Consider the following 17565-nt stretch of genomic DNA (forward strand, 5'->3'; position numbering starts at 1 on the left):
CTTAATGCAGTGCTTGTGGTAGACAATGCACAAGTAGTTAGTTTGTTAATAACTTTTAAATATATTTGAAGCCCCAGTAATGGATTACCTTACCTAGATATGATTTCGGGCCTTAACGACCCCGGTCCCTAACCATGCCTCCTGGTTGCTGGACTGGTCCCTGACCGGTCTAGCATTGAATTGACCTGGACTGGTCAATTCAGTCTAGTCCAGTGTGCGCGCGGGCGCTCACTCGTCTCTGGTTCCTATGGTAGCGTAGTGATGCTGGTGGGGGCGTTGACCTGGCCGCGGTGACGCCTCACACACCACCACACCATCCAATGGGCGCTGGGCGCCTCCTACCGTACCCCCTTCCTCAAACCCAGTAGATTAATTCTCCCCTCTCCCTGCTTCCTGTCATTACCTACGATGAGCCTTGCCTCGCCCCTTTTCCTCTTTCCCATTGCTGCCATGGTGCCAGATTGTCTTCATGGACTGATAATCCAGGCTACCTTGCATAACGATTTTCTAGCGTATTCTCGCTCTCATTGCTGTACAATTTTCCATTCTCACAACTTGATAGAGGAGGAATATGGTCGTTAATATATAAAGTGGATACTAGCATTCACAGTTTCATTTCTACAGTTTCATTGTAGAGTTGGCCGACCTGTCTGAGTTACCACACCGGACAGAAAAGGGTGTACTTAAACACCCCACCCTATCTCAACCTAGCGACCCACTCGTAGAAAACGTCAATGTTTGAAAGCTACTGTTGATTGACAGTAAATTATATTTTGTACGTTGGGGGATATTTACGTCAAAATTGCGGATGTGTATGATTCAAGAGGCCAGGCTCAATCGCCTCCATTGTCACCATGTTAATTCAGTTCCACTAATGGGATTTTACTTTCATAATATCCATAAAATTTGAATAGACATACTGGCAAATACAGAGATGGCTTGAAATACTAATAATTAAATACATACTACATACGAGACACAAATAACCGTTTTAGAAATATTGTACACAATTTCCCCACATTCTAGTCATCCTTACACAGTGAACAAGTGTGATGTTAAAGCTTGGTAAAGGTTGGCTGCCATCAGACGTGGAGGGAGGGAGGGGCTTGGGCAGGGCGGGCGGTAAGGAGCAGGCAACAGCAAGCCCAACAACCCCCCCCCCTCCTCCTGGATTAGCTTGAAGTGCGTTCGGGGGTGGAAGGAGTCCCATCCAAGGCCCCATCCTTGTCTTTCAAGCCCATCCACAGGTAGACACGTGAGCAAGTCTGAGCCTATGGTGTACCGTTGTCGGGGAACAGGAAGCCTGTGTTTAATCTTACCGAAGTCCTCTATAGAATCACAAACACGTCTATCCTCTATAGATGAACATCCTCTATAGAATGTTGAGCGTGTACGCCAGAGGTGAGCCTAGATAACTCTAGGGTCCCCAATCTCGCTCCTTTCCGTGTTGCCAACCTGTATATTTGAATATAAAGTGATGTCATGTTCGAAGTTATTGTAAATTTGTAAAATGAACATGAAAGTTGGTGTAAATACCGAAATTGTAAAAGAGTATATGGCCAAACTAGTTGCACAATTTTTTCCCTCGTGTGGGCAGGTACCATAATGTTTTGTTGTGTAAACACGCGAGTCACAGCGTGTCTTCTGCCTCATCCTGTCTTAGCAATTTGCCGGGATTTCTCCTCTTAATGGACGTTAAAATTCGTGGCAATTGAAAACTTTGCCATGATGCTATGCGGGAGATATTGATCCTCGGGACCATCCCAGAGTAACGTCCCTAGAGTAACCTTTAACGAAAGGTTTAAGTAACATCACCCCCACCACTACGACCACCCCCACCACTACGACCACCCCCCACCACCACAGGCACTCCATCACCACCACCACCACAGGCACTCCATCACCACCACCACCACAGACACTCCATCACCACCACCACCACAGGCACTCCATCACCACCACCACCACAGGCACTCCATCACCACCACCACCACAGGCACTCCATCACCACCACCACAGGCAACTCCATCACCACCACCACCACAGGCACTCCATCACCACCACCACCACAGGCACTCCATCACCACCACCACCACAGGCACTCCATCACCACCACCACAGGCACTCCACCATCACCACCACAGGCACTCCATCACCACCACCACCACAGGCACTCCACCATCACCACCACAGGCACTCCACCAGTACCAACCGAACAACACAACCCCCGCCATCACCCAGCTGTCCCGCCATTTTGTTCACTTTCTTATTCAGCTTAGTCTTCCTACCCACCATTTGTCCCATTGCTAGTCATCCTATCAGTCTTCCTACCCACCATTTGTCCCATTGCTAGTCATCCTATCAAAAACCGGCAGTGACGTTGCTGGTGCCCTCGGTGCGCCTGTCCTCGCCCATTTTTTACCCGGGAGCCGTAATTGAGTTGTTGGCCGTTATTGGGAAGACAACTGGTGGGGAGGGGGGGGGGGGGAGACAGACGCGCCTATTATTTTTTCATGGAATAATTTTTTTCATAAATGAAATAATAATATTTTATCTCCAAGCCATTTACAACATGCTTGGGTTGGGTCTCCAAACCAAACAAAGCCTTGAATACCTCTTACATTATGCAGAAGTCCCCAGAAACATTCTTGTAATGAAAGAGTTCTGCCGTATTTGAAGAGAGCGTGCTTTAGTCTAAAGACCCTAGGGCTTGTATGTGGGTTGTAAAGTAATCCTCTTTTCTTTGAGAATATAATAGGATACAGGTGTTCATCATAGATAATTTCTGTGGTCTCGTTGGTCTGTGTAACATCCCCATTCCCGCATGACTTGTTGTTGACTAAAGATTGTAAGTCTGGTCCAAAGGTCAAACAATGTTTGGGGAAGTGCGACATGAGCTCAATTGTCAGTGGCAAATAAATAATTTCTCAGCCGTGCGAACATCCAGCAGACGCCCCAACCCTTCAGCAGCACTCCCCAACACCACACCGAGTCTCCTAACATTAGGGACCAGTCAACCAGCCCGACTAACAGTTCATGGCACTCTAATCTATCTTGTGTTCTGGCTGCTGGTGCTGCTGCTGCTGCTGACTGAATTAGGCTTAGTACCACACTTAATATTTTAAGCAGCCACGTTGATGTAAAGCTACCCTTATCACCAAGCATACAAAAGTACTGTTTCGCGGTTTGCTGTCAATGATGGTCATCCAAACGGGTTCCTTTTGTTTAAGCCATATTTTTTTGTCAGACGCAGATAATATTCAGTATAATATGGTGTTGCAGCAGGTTTCGTAACAAAGCTGTTGTTCAGGCAGTGGAACAGGCACTCCCCCACTCGTGTTACAGCGCTGGCATTGCAGCATATGTGTTGCTCTTGCCGGTGCCACCTGCAGCTGGACCTGGGAAATGTATTCAAATTGACGTGCGACGTGAATCCTATGAGAGGAATTGTGAGGCGGGGAAATATTGAGCTTGTGCGCGCCTGCGTTCCTGTCTGGCTGCGTTGTGGGGACCTCTCCCATCCCCCCCTTCCCCCTCTTCCTCATCTAGCATCTCGCCCCGCTTCCTCGTCATCTCACCCCTCACCCGTGCCCCTCCCTCGTCATCTCACCCGTGCCCCTCTCCATCTGCTTTTGTATGTAATATATACCATAAAAAAATTCTGGAGATTAAAAGTTGTATATGAAGTTGGGGTGAGTTAAGAGTTAGATATTGGGAGCGTAATAGAGAAATGTGGTGCCCCTTCTGCCACAGCTGGTGCGCCGGCCGCCGTGACAGCACGAGTCCTGATTGCTGAATAAGCAGGAAAGTGGAGGGAAAACTTTCTTAGAAAAGTTCCGTCTCGACACGAGTTAGGAGAAATTTTTCTTCGCTGAGATACTGATAGACTCTGTTGTGGCCAGACGACGAACCAACGCTCATCATCTCTTGTTTTTCTTATTTCTGTGGTAGGGTTGTATTGTGGGGTATAACGATCTCGTTCGTCGCGAGGGGTGGGGGGGGGGGGGAGGGGGGTAGCTTTGTTCTAAGGGGTGAGGTTGGATACGTTCCTTGGAGCGGGTGGGGTGCGACCTCTATGCCAACATAGTCGTCAACCGTATGGATGTATGCAAATTAAATTACACGCAAAACTAGCCTAGGAGGGAACACGTCAAGACGGTATAGTATGGAGACTGCGAATCATGTCAGTCCTCCATAACACAATTTCATCAGTTGTCTGGTAGAGTATCTTCCACGTCCCGTCACCCTCCTGGCTGCGTACACACTATTCATAGTCATGGGTTCAACACTATAAATTTTGTGGACTATTTATATCGACATCCCGCAACTAATGCCTTAATAAATTCTAGCAGCGTAGATAGTTAATTTATTTTATACGTGGGAATAACAAGGTGTTGATTGCACAAATGTTTCTGTCGCGGTTCATCCCTTATGAGGATTTTTGGGATCAATATCTCTTACGGGTATTAGACGCAGCTGCACGCAGTAAAGTTGAAGATATGCATTTCGAAGCAAAATTTTTAGATGCTCTCCATTTGGTATGGTTTTATGTTCCCATCTTCGCTTGATGTACCCGTAGCAGCTTAACGAATGACGTTGGATCACATTTTGTAAGGTACCAATCACTGGCCACACAGGCATTAAGACGTTGTTTTAGATTCTGCTACTCTGAACAAAATGTTCCAAGTAGCACGGGCTTTGGTGAGCCCGTAGTGGACTTCCCTGGCACGGGAGCGGGGCTGTGTGTGTGTGTACACATTAGGACATAACCCGCTTGGATGGGTTGACCAGGTTGTGTGGGGGTGGCCCAGATGCGTCCGTTGGCAAGGTAATTGTGGTAATGTATCACCAGCAAGGTGAACCAGAGCTGGAGTGGGCGAGGTCCTCACGGTGAACGACGGGCCTCGCCGTTTCATAATTTTTATCATTATTTATATATACAAGAGTTGTAACATTTTTGTACAGCCACTACTAGTACGCGTAGCGTTTCGGGCAAGTTCTAATTCCAATACAATACTCCAATACTTTGGCGAAATTGGTCGTGTGGCTCATTTGAGATTCCACCTTCCACCAGCTCCCTCTTGTCCCTAGCTACTTACATATGGGGGGGGGGTGATAGCCAGTTCTGAATGTCGTGCCATCATTATCTAGGAGAGGACCGTTAGGTCTTGTTTTATCATGTCGGTAATGAGAATATTTTGTGGGACACAAGATAACGTATCACATTTGTCTACTGATAAGGACGTTATTCGGCGAGTGAGGCGTGTTAACGTGTTTCCTGGCTTACACAGTCGGCACGACTTGTGCTGACATAACGGTGGTGTTGGAGGAAGGGCGTCGCCGCCGCTTTTTTTCTTGATAGCTTGCCGGGAAGTGACTGTTTTACGCTTTAAATTGTCCAGGATAGAAAGAGGCATCGGCTAGTCCTGGTGGAATATTGTAGGTTGGGGGATAGTCTCTTGTTATGAGAGGCTTTGGATGTGAAGTAATAGTTGTGGAGTGAAGGAAAAATGAAAGGAAACCTGTTTCGAGCGGCGAGTTGCAGGCGCGAGGATTTATTTTAACATGTATGGCTTAGAGAAAGCTGTACCGTAAATGTCAGATTAATACCAGTGTGGGCGAACTCATTGGCATGAGTTTCCAACTAAAGCCTAATTAGATAATTTCTTATGTTAACCAACATTTCATTTTTTAAATTTTTACCAACCGGTAAAAATTTTTTTGCTGACAAAAAACTGTCCCAGAGGACAGTTAAAAGATAATTAAAGTGACCGAAAGCAAACTGGGATATTGGAGAATTTATTTTAATTGGAGAATTTGTCAATTTCGTGTTTATGCTAATTAAAACGCTAGGGCGCCATTGATAGAGATGACCAGTGGGCGAGTTTTAAATATTATGAATGGCGTCATCTCGCCATCACGGTGAAATAAATGCCTTGCCAGCCAGCTTGTGGGTGGGCGGAGCGTAGTAACTAAGGTATTACCTGGTAGAGGGCGCCCTGACTGTGTGCACAAGCCAGCTGTGGTGGTGGTGCATACGGGAGGCGGCTACCTGGGGCGGGCAGTACAGCAGCTGGGGGCAGTCGGTCTCCTCCATCCTCATAACGTTGTTTTTTTTATTGCCTCGCCCAGTTGATTGCCCTTCCTCTACTGAATAAAAAGCATGGAATAGTCTCTCTAGCTCGCGAAGCCTATGATTGTTAATGTTTTGGGAAAAGAAATACTGTATTGAAGTTTTGTATGGCGTTAATTATTTAGCATTTTATCAGTGCTAGCAGTAGACGAATTTTGAATGTAAAGCGAAGGGGTCGAGGCTTGGTGGTGGTGTGCTGGTGGACGGGGTCGTGGGGAGGGGATGGCCCAGTTGTTGCCCTCTAGCCACACTTTGTGCCCCGCATGATTGTTGCTGCCTAGTCCTGCCATACTGTCCTCAAGACCTTTCATGCCTATCCAACTCCCACACCACTCTTAAAGTGTTCCAACAAATGTGTAGTTAGTTATATTTAATTTGGGTTTTGTGAAGCTTTTCCATTGATACATGGCCCAAAGGTATCCAGCCCGTGCCTCCCAGTCCCTGCATGTACTGTCACACTGGAGAACATAAGTAAATGATGATGAAGATTAAGCCACCGAAAAGGTGGCACGGGCACGAATAGCCCGTAAGTGGTGGCCCTTTTGCGCCATTACCAGTATCAAGAGCTGATACTGGAGATCTGTGGAGGTGCGGCTGCACCCTGCGTGAGGGAGATGTCTCCCGTGAACAAGTAAACTTATCGTCCACCTTTTATGGCAGTAGTGGTCGTTACTGTGTACTGGAGAGCGGGTTATTTCACACCCCCAGCATAGTTCCACCTTAGTTCACCGTTGGTCCATGTATGAACTCTCCTGAAGGTGTTCTTAAAGCTCCGCAAAGTATCCCAGTCAAGGGCGGTGGGTTCTTGATCGCACATTTACAACTCTGGAACCATTTGTGTTCTATTGTATGTTAGATGATGAGCGGCTTGCTTGGCGTGAGCCCCGTGCGTATATCTTAAGCAAATAGCGCCGGCTTAGTAATGCATTTATCTCCTTTACCATTTTCTCGCCCATTTGTATCATTGGAGAAACATCCGGTCTGTTATTATTTTGTTAGTGGATGATAGTGTGTGTGAAGCGATCAAAGAAAAGCGTGTGCTCCTTTCCTTTTGATGTTACTTATTCAATAATTAGAGCATATACCTTACTGTTGTATATAAATACATGCTGGTTTTATATATCATAGGTTAGCTGTGCCAACCCCGGAGTGAAGATTTAGGCAGGAGAAATGGGAAAAGATTTTTGTATTTAAACAGATGGTGCGGAAGAAGTTTGTTTGGAAGTTGGGGAAGTAAATTATGGGGTAAAATTGGATTTTAGTCCTTCGTGTGGAAACTAAGAGTTGCCAAGTGTTACCTTTTGTGTAATACAATGGTGGCTGGACACTATGGGGAATACAATTCTCGGGTAATGTTTTAAGAATCGGCTACGCTGAACACAGTTCCAAGTAGCATGGGCTATGGTGAGCCCGTAGTGGACTTATCTGACACAGTAGCGGGACTGTAACTGACCTCGAGAAAGCCCATCTCACTTTATTGGCGAGTAATGAATTTTAAGCAAAATAAAAGTACTCTTAAAATTACCAAATTTGATTGGAGTTTATAATGAACAAAGTTTAATGTGTGACTGAGTAAAAAAATTGTTGGTGATAATTTTTCCTGGTTTCTTGAAGCTGGCTGGTGTTGATGAAATAAAGGAAATGGTGGAGCATTGTTTGTTACCGCTATTTTTCCCAGACTACCAACCGGGAGACCTGGTCGGAGACCAGGCCGCGGGGCCATTCATCCCCGGAAGCTACACAAGGTATCCACAAGGTATGACGACCTCGTGGCTTGCCGTTTGGACGACCAAAAGATTGCCTGTGGACGATTGCCTCTCACCAACCTTAGAGCTGCACTGCCAGTTTGCTCAAGCTGACTTTAAAGATATCTTCCATAACGTGATAATCTGGTTGCTGGCGCCGAACGTTAATACCAGGAGAAATGTTTTAAGCGACGGTATTGAGGCGAGTGGTGGCTATAGTGTTGAGGACGGTGTGCAGAGTTGTTATAGATTCAGCTACTCGGAACAGGTTCCAAGTAGCACGGGCTATGGTGAGCCCGTAGTGGACTTACCTGACACAGGAGCGGTGCCGTCTATGACTGTGAGAGGACGGTGTGCAGAGCAGCCTAGGGACAAGTATGAAGCAGGTGGGGGGGGCAGCTATAGTCACGTGATCACAGCTAGCGTGTGCTCTAGGCGCCTGCTCGACCAGGATCTTACATAAGTAATTATTTTAATTTTGCACCTGAAGAGCCGTGAATGTTTTCAGAGATTAATCAAATCTGTTCTTCTTTTGATTAAGTGGCTAACAGTAGATCCCTCAGTCCTCATAATGCGAAAGTTTACAAAACTCAGAGGGGTTAAGGGAGACAACCGCTCAGTTAATGTTTCTCTGAGTAGAAGTAGGAGCTCTCCATGCGCGTCGTTCACGGTGCAGGAACGGTGCGAGAGCGCCACTTTTGGTCTTGGGAAATGTCACCGTTGTGAACTGGTTTTGGAGTAAGGATGTAAAGACCAGTTTTTGTGGTAGATGCCTGAGAGGCCGGAGGTGGAGGAGCCCTGGCAGACCTCTGCATCACCACGTAGTCTGCCTACCTGCCACACACCTGCCTCACAATAATACATGAAGTTGTTCTTTGTTTTGTATATCATGGTTCATAAGTTAAAAGTATTCTCGCTCTGTGTTTTTTGAGCATTAACTGTGAGAGTTGGTTATGCTTGGGTGTGCTTCTTAAGATCTCGTCAATTGACTTGTGGGGCGCATTCACTGCATAAATTCAGGATAATGTTCTGTTATGATCTTGTATTAGATCCTTAGTGAATTAGATTTCGTAATGTTGACTTACGTGATCAGCTACGAGCTGGTCGGTGTGGCATCCCCAAGCCGTCCTCCTAAAGTATCCCTACGTCAAGAAACCGTCGTACTAAAGTGCTCTTATCCTAACATACCAGAGGACTCTAAACCGAAAATGGGACAGCATGTCAATTTCGCGAGGCGCTACCGTTTTCTAGTACGACAATTACATCGAATTGCGACGTTCTATTAGGAGGATGTGTTACCAACGTCAAACAATGCACGTGATTCGTCACTTGTGAAACAAACATCTTTACAATGTGAGTAATTAATATAACCCATCCTTAGACGTACCTCGCATCAGAGGATTCGTAACCTGATATAAACTAGATCTTTAAATGAGCCACAGAAAACAAGTTCCAGCTTCTGCGCGATGGTAAAAAACTCAAATCAAAACTGGTACCCCACTCTACACTCAAATCATATATACCTGAGAAAGAAAAGGCATTATAAAAGACCTTGAAGTATTGATATCGGAAGACGTTTTTACCAATGAACACAATAAAGTAGCAGTCACAAATACATGGCTGCGTAACAAGAACCTTCCAAACATCTTAACTGTGCTGATACTTTTTATTTTAAGATACTGGTGCTATCCAGAATGGAATATTATTGCACTATGAGCAATAAAGGAAGTCATCAATCGTCTTATAGTATAGGAAAGAGAGTACTATGACAATGAAGAGGGCCTTGGTGGAGAGGGAGCGAGTGGGGAGATTGATGACTGGGATTGTGGCCGCGAGGGGCGCGCCACAGCTTCTGGATATCCATCGTAAGGCTCCCATTTTGTTTTTGTTTGTCGAAGTTTGCGAGTGCAGGTTTACTGATCACACGACTAACCATCACGCGAGATGGGGATTCTTAGTGTCGCCCAAGTAGCTGTGGTCACAAAATGTGCGACATTTTAACTAATCTAGGGTAGCTTCATAGGTTTGAGTTTCACATGTACAGTTTCATATAGCATTTGAGTGGTATAAAGAGATAAGGAAGCTTTCACCACGTCCTTTACTACTTGGGGCCCCCCCCCCCCCCTAGCACCTTTAACAGGAAGTTTTACTGTGTGCTCCTGATACCCTGCCTTCCCCCCCCCCCCCCCCCCGTTACTTTTGACTGCCTCTTCGATATTCACTACATTATTCACCGGCCTCCTCACTCTTCAAGTCTCCTTGCACGCCGTCTTCCATTCTCCTCTTTGCCAACCTCTTCCCTCCCCTCCCCCTCTCCCCTCCCCTCTTCCCTACCCTCTTCCCTACCCTCCCCCTCTTCCCTACCCTCCCCCTCTTCCCTACCCTCCCTCTCTTCCCTCCCCTCCCCCACAGCCCCCTCTTCCCCTCCCAACCCCCTCTTCCCCCCCACCTCCCCCCGTCTCCCCTTCACCCCGCCTGCAGAATATCCTACCTTCCCACTGTCTTTCGTCTTAGAGGTTTCCCTCTCTGTTCGAGTTTTCCTCTTCCCCATTCCATCCCATACATTCCACTGTCTTCTTCATCCCCTGCATTCTTCACTCCATTATCTAATCCTTTTGCACTTTTACTACCTCACACTTGCTCTTCCTTCCCCTCTATAATTTCACTTATTCCTCCTCCTCCGTCTTTTCCATAGTCTTCCGTTCCTCTCCTTTTCCGCTCCTTTCGGATCCGGAATGTAAGTGACACTGACCTTCAACAAGGGAAAATGTTCCAGCCGAATTTTCCCATATAATCAAAATCCATCTGTGATCTCAAGGTACTTTTAATTACTTATGTTTAAATGGAGTGATTTACAATGCACCGTGGAAAGTGGACGTTCGAAACTGATCAACACCGTAGGATACCTGACCAACCAGGGTATGAGTTATACGTCAGACTGCGAGAAACTGCATCTAACAGCCTGGTTGACCAGACTACCAAACGGGAGGGCTGGTCAGAGATCGGGCCGCGGTGACGGTGATCCCCGGAACCAACAACAGGTAGCAGCATGTTAATGTTTTAGCATGAACAGAGGGAGGATACAAGTGCATAGATTGAAAATTTAAACTTAAATAAGTAACAGGAATAAGGATGTACGGAAGTACTTTTGTGGAATAATAGTAAGTGATTGAAAAGTGGGGCTGGGGAGCTAAAGCTTCCCCTGCACAAACTGATCAGAGGTGACCAGAAATAGCCAAACGCGCATGCAAATGAACATGCACATTGCCTCTCCCCACATCCCCCTAAACCATCTCCTGCTGTTCCAGTTTGAAAGGTAATAGGTCTGTGCTCTTCCTAGTTTCCATTAAATGTTAACACCCCCCCCCCTTCCTCCCTCCCCTAATGCAATCCTTAAAGCTACTTACTAAAATGTCAGGATATAGTTAGAGGAGCTCAGCAGGTGAACTCCGGCGTGATTGCGGTGGGCAAGCAACCTGTCTTAATAGAACGTCGCATTTTGACCGTGTTTCTCTTACCCAAGGCCAAAAAGTGTCGTACTAGAAAATAGCAGCTTGCGAAATTGCCATACTGTCCAGTTGTGTGTCCTCTGGTAGGTTAGGATAAGGTCAGTTTAGTAAGACAGTTTCTTGGCGTTGGGAAACTGTAGGAGGACGGGCTGGGGCAAGGGAGTCGAGGGGCGTTGCACAAGGTGGGTGTCCAGCAAACCCCACCCCAGGAGCCACGCTCACCTCAGCCTGGCATTTACAAGCTTTACTTTCTTCGGCCCTCGACTGGTGGCAGACACCGCCGCCATCCACTCGTCACTCTAGTAGTGGACACCTCCCTCCCTGGCTGTGAACGGTGTCTTGCGGCGGATCCACAGTGTCTGGGGCTCCACTCGCGCCTTGGTGCACTCTGCTGCCCCCTGGAATATCAACTTTTCTTATCGGAACTATTGATTTTGACCCACATCTTGCTACAACTCTGGGTGGTGCCAGCCTTCAGTTATCGAGTTTTCAGTGCTTTCTAATGTTAAGTTCGTCTGCTCGTAAAGTCCTGTATAGGGGTACGAAGCTTGTCTCCCACCACGGGACTACCCTACTTGCGGCTCCTGGCACCATGGTAGACAGTGAAACAATGTTACCACCCCAGAAATAAAGGCTTCCATTGCTTTAAGTATGAATTGCTTGGCCACAAGGAACATCGTGAACACAGGTGAATCGCTTGTAGATCAGTGATGTAGTGTGGAACAATAGAAAGTACTAGTTTCCCCGTTCTACAAGCAGCTGGTGGCAGGTGCTTTTAAATCTTGTCACTCAGCACCACCAACTTCCCAATTGTTCTACTTCACCCTTCGCCTGTACAGAATAATTACTTTGTTCTAATGTCTCGTTACTTGAGCGAGAAGATTTCCTCTTGGCCGAGTTCTTGAGGCAGCGGCTACATTGGAAAGTGTAGTGGTGTCAAGGCAACACAATGGACAAGTTGAAGTTTAATGTGGATAAGGTTAAGAATTGAAGTGGGTCGGGGCTGTGACTGTGAACAGGAGAAAGAACAGTGTGGCGAGAGTGAAGGTGAACTTGTCTTTGCTACGCTGGTTCTCACTGCTGACTTTACCACAGTCTGGCCCACTTTGTCACCAGGATTATTCACCACCTTCAGCTGGTGGTGGAGGCAGACGCTAGTGAAAGTGGGTGTGGTCATAACGATATTAATACTTGAAGGATTGACCTTGGAGTGTGACTCAAGATAGTGGTAATGTCGTCACTGAGTTTGGCGTACCCGTGGCTAGTGGACGCCTACCCTGAGCTTGTGAGTGGTTCTTTGGGCAACCCTTTGGCTGGGCATCACCTGGGCAATACTCTGTGGGGCAGCTTCGACTCACTTTGTCCCATGGCTTACCCACTCCCAGACTCCCTCTGCCTAGCTCCGTGCATACATCCTGGGTAAGTTCCTGTACAGTGTGGCTATTGTTATTGTGAAATGCTGAAAACTATAATTGTTTACAAGCAAACAAGTTATTCCTCGGAAAAGTGAAGAGGCGGGCCTGTCTGTAAGACTTTCACGGAGGTCTACTCGCATTACTTTTTTCCATACAGTGTTCTTCAGGTTTGTGAAATCTGGAGCAGAGACGCAAGAGCAGAAATCTAGAGCAAGATTTCATGTAAGTCGAATTGGATTGTGTGTAGCCGAGACGAGATTATTATCTACATCGTCTATTATCTACACGTGGAAAATACACCAAAATGTGGATGGACGAACGATATTCCTATCGTCCGTGCAAATGTGATGGGAAAGAGGCAGTGATAGAGTAGAGGTCCTGGCTGTGCTTTGCTGCCTAGTGTGTCTTCCTCATGGCCGGGTCTGTGACCAGGCCTCTTGGTTGGTGGTGGTGGTCTGCTCGAACAGCCATATTCACTCGACAAATATAAGTAGTTTTCCATAACTTCAATGAACGTGTACTTGCCAGGTTTGCTCAGACTCTGCAAAACTTGAGAAAATATATTGAAAGTGATATGCTAAACATAAAAACGAGGCATGCCACCTAGCCACAACTGTAGCACACTGCTAATTCTCCTTCCTTAAATGGCACTAATACAGAAGACAGTTACAACATGAAGTTATCCGGTAAACAGTAGTTGTAGGTACTCCAGGACCAGTGAACACCTCGCAAATTAACGAGGTTGTTATAACGTAGATTTCGTTATTGAAGTCTCATAATGAGCTGTCGACTCCATCACACAGTTGAGAGTTTCTCACGTCTTAATTTTTTTCCGAAATGGTAATTGTAGAACTTGATTTACTTCAGTAGTAGAGGGGATTTAAATTGTAATAATAATTTGCTAAGTGTTTGAAAGACGGTTATGGTGCTGGTACTCTTTATATATAATCAGATAATACACCAGTTGGATTTAGTGATTTTGATTGCTGCCGCCGGAGACGGCTAGTTTTCTTGTGCACCCCATGCTCATCCTGTGAGTGGTTGTTTGTGCACCCCATGCTCATCCTGTGAGTGGTTGTTTGTGCACCCCATGCTCATCCTGTGAGTGGTTGTTTGTGCACCCCATGCTCATCCTGTGAGTGGTTGTTTGTGCACCCCATGCTCATCCTGTGAGTGGTTGTTTGTGCACCCCATGCTCATCCTGTGAGTGGTTGTTTATTGTGCACCCCATGCTCATCCTGTGAGTGGTTGTTTATTGTGCACCCTATACTCATCCTGTGAGTGGTTATATGAGATTTTAAAATCTCATTTATTTTATTTGAAATTTTAAAATTACATTCTAACCTTGCACACCTTGTGATGTGAGCTAGTTACAAAAAAATATCATTACAATATCTTCGTACAGTATTTAGTGTCGTGATTTCTCCTAACGCTGTAACAACTCCTCCTGAGTAGTTGGATGGTTTGTGCAGCTGCTGGGACATGTAAGGGGCGTTTACAGTGTTAATGAACCTATAGAGCAACACGTATACAGTTTATTTGTTGAATTATTGGATGGTGCGGAGAGCGGAGGAAGGTGTGAGGAGCCACCGTGTGGTTGTGGTGTTGACAGGGTAAATGTGTGACAGCGGGAGACACTTCCCAGGGATGAAACAGGGCTTGTCGCAGCATCCTCTCCACCCTCTCACGCCTCGCCTCCACTCTGTTTACCAACCCTCTCGCTCTTTTTTGCATCTTTCAGCCGGGTTTTTTCTTCTTTTCATATATCCTTTTTATTTATTTTTGAGGTAACTTCAAATGACATTAAGCCATTTATGCTACACTTTGAATTTATTGTAAAATAGTTAACTAAAGTATAATTAAGTGGGTAGTCGAGATGGGGGTGGCGTGTAACTAATTTCTTGGTTTGTATTTACTTTGTCAAGGCTGAAGGGAACTGCTTGTTTGTACACAAAATTAGCGAGTGATTTATTTTGGTGTTGCTTCTGCCAACTTCTTCTACCAACCACTCAACACTCCTGCACCTTGCACACTCGATAAAAGGCAATGGATTTGTATATACTGTGTGTGTAAAATAAATATACATTTTACACGTACATATGTGTACGCACTTGGAAAGAGCTGATGGGTAATCACCATTGTGATAAGGATTTTTTTTGTACGCGTTTATCTTCAACTATCGTGGCAATTCCTTTATATTAACATATGTTTACTTTTATTCTCTATGCGCAGGGTTACCTGCTTGATACCTGCTTGATGGGGTTCTGGGAGTTGTTCTTCTCCCCAAGCCCGGCCCGAGGCCAGGCTCGACTTGTGGTTTAGAGATAGTTAGAGGGTTAGAGATAGTTTTAGTATAGTTATTGAGCACTCGACCATATGTGATTGAAAGTGGTTTTGCGATAGTTATGGTAGTTGTCTTGCCCCTTTTACCGAGGACATGCGGCAATCGATCGATTAATACCGTCTCCTGGGGGAACTTCCCTTTTCCTGCGGGATGGGTTGCATGCTAAGTTAATGTGTAGTTCTTCTGACTCGAGGGTAGTGTTCCATCTTTTAGGAGTAAACCTTGTGGCGTGCGTTATGCCAGTAGTCGCCTCCTGGGTCATCGGTGCCCAGTCTTGTCACCATAATAATACACATGACATTGACGTGATATATCAATGAACAAATTGATGGCGTGGAACAACCAGCGCATAGGTTCGAACGCTCATATAGGCTCCTGTGGATTTGTTCAGTAATAATAATAATATTTAAGCAAAAGTACATTTATACTGTTCATAAGATAGAGGAAGATTGTAAGATTCATAGGGAAGGAGAGTACAATACATACAAACCACTAATACATGTGGAAGAAAAAATACAAAAACTAAACTATAGGCCGCCTGACTGCAGAGTGGACAGCGCTTCTGATTCGTAGTCCTGAGGTTCCGGGTTTGATCCCCGGTGGAGGCGGAGATAAATGGGCAAATTTTTTTTCACCCTGATGCCCCTGTAGGAATCCGAAGCACTGTCCATTCAGCCGTCATGATGCTCAAACCAATGATACACTATTTGATAATGGTCCAGGACGGACCGAAACGTCGTCTCTTCAACATCTTGTGATGTGTGGTTTGGTCATCTCTTCAGCCACGTTATTGTGACTCGCCGCCTGCTACAGATAGTAATGTTTAGTAATCGTCACAATAAACAGAAGGAATATATCGACTTGAGAATGGTCCAGGACGGACCGAAACGTCGTCGTCCCTTCACCTTCTAGTGAAGGTCTGTCTGGTCAATATACTTTAGCCACGTTATTGTGACTCATCGCCTGCAGAAGGAATATAGTTTGTATTAAATTTTTACATGGTAGATATCCGTAGCAGTACAGGCTCGGTAATTAATGTTCAATAACAGCAAACATAAAGGTTCCAAGTTGATTAGGTAGTTCTTGGTGTGTCTTACATTAGTTGAGAGACGACAGGCTTTGATGTGATTAGGTAAGTCATTCCGCATTTTAGGACGCATTTCTAGTTTGGTTAAGTCGCACGCCTGGAACATCAAATAGATATTGGCTTCCAATGTGGTGCCCATGAGATGTTACAGCCCTCTAGGTCGGTTAGATTAGGATTTCCAGTGGATTGTTTATAGTTATTCATAGTCGTGTAGTAATTGGTTGGTGGCTTATCTCGTAGATTACCCGGCTCCACCTGTCAAAATTGAGATTGACTGCGTCCCTATACACCATGCTCACAATATTTATGCAAACTGATTTCCAGACGCTCTTATTCACACAGTGTAATGTATATGCGAACAGGGTGTAATAAGGAGTGGTTGGGAGTTTTGTTAGTCGTGGCGCGGTCTCGTGGTTGGATATTGATTGCCTCTTTAATTCATGGGGGTTTAAGGCCTGGCAGCCATGGATCGAGTACATTCCCCATAATGTCGCCCTCGAACTGACCTCCATCGGTATGTTTAAAGGCCCACCGTCTCTCTCTAAAGGTAAAATCTTAGGTTTGTCTTGCTTTATAAGTTCTGCAGCAGGGAGTACAATTTAAGCGTACCCAGTAATTCACTGTTTCAGTGAATAAATTTCGTAAGTAAAAGCGTTTTGCTTGTTCTCCAGGTTAGTAACTACGACAGTTTTGAATGGTACTGTTCTCAGGTCTTTCACATTGCCTTTTATTTATATAATGTTTGTGTATGAGGGAAAAATACCTTAGGGTACCACCCAGCTTTTCATGGGTGGTGGTGGTCCTGCTTGATTTTGGTCCGGATTTTACCTTAACTTTTCTCTAAGTTAGAGGTTTATCTACATACCTTGCCAGTTACTCCTTTGGGAGCATTTTGTTTACAATTACTCCACACTCCATCCATGATCACGTGCATTTAAAACATTGGCGAAGTCTGTGTATACGTGTAGTTTACCTCAAATAGGGTTTGGGAGTTGTTCTGTTCAATCCCTGTCTGGGGGCAAGGCTTGTCTGGGGAATAACTTGCATAACTTGAATAATAAGAAGTTGGAATAACTTCCCCACATATTACAACCACCCCGCTGATCCGATGCTTTCCACAGGAACTTTTGCAAATGTCTCGAACCCCTCGGATTGTTCCGGTAGTATTGTATTCGTTGTACATGATGGAAGGAGGTTGAAGAGTTGTGGACCTGGGATGTTGACAGTTTATACACGGTCAGTTACAATAGTCAGGAGCGTCGTACGCCCTTTTTTACCCAGGGTTATGTAAACGGTCTCAGTGTGTGTTGGGATCTTGCTTCCTAGAGCTCA

The 17565-nt window shown here is 45.6% G+C and overlaps 1 protein-coding gene across 13 annotated transcripts in view; it reads left to right on the top strand.

Moving 5' to 3' along the window:
* Positions 1 to 17565, top strand: part of LOC123774747 (heterogeneous nuclear ribonucleoprotein L) — a 204739-nt gene that overhangs the window by 99350 nt on the left and 87824 nt on the right. The window contains exon 1 of one of the 13 annotated variants that reach the window (XM_045769299.2): positions 12604 to 12806. The exons of the other annotated variants lie outside the window; for them this stretch is intronic. Within the exon in view, the coding sequence (XP_045625255.1) occupies positions 12619 to 12806 (188 nt within the window). The 5' untranslated portion in view covers positions 12604 to 12618. Of the gene's footprint in view, positions 1 to 12603; positions 12807 to 17565 lie in introns of those variants that run through there. 13 annotated transcript variants of the gene reach the window in all.

This window comes from Procambarus clarkii, chromosome 68, assembly GCF_040958095.1.
Source record: "Procambarus clarkii isolate CNS0578487 chromosome 68, FALCON_Pclarkii_2.0, whole genome shotgun sequence".
In the NCBI taxonomy this organism is placed as follows: domain Eukaryota; kingdom Metazoa; phylum Arthropoda; class Malacostraca; order Decapoda; family Cambaridae; genus Procambarus; species Procambarus clarkii.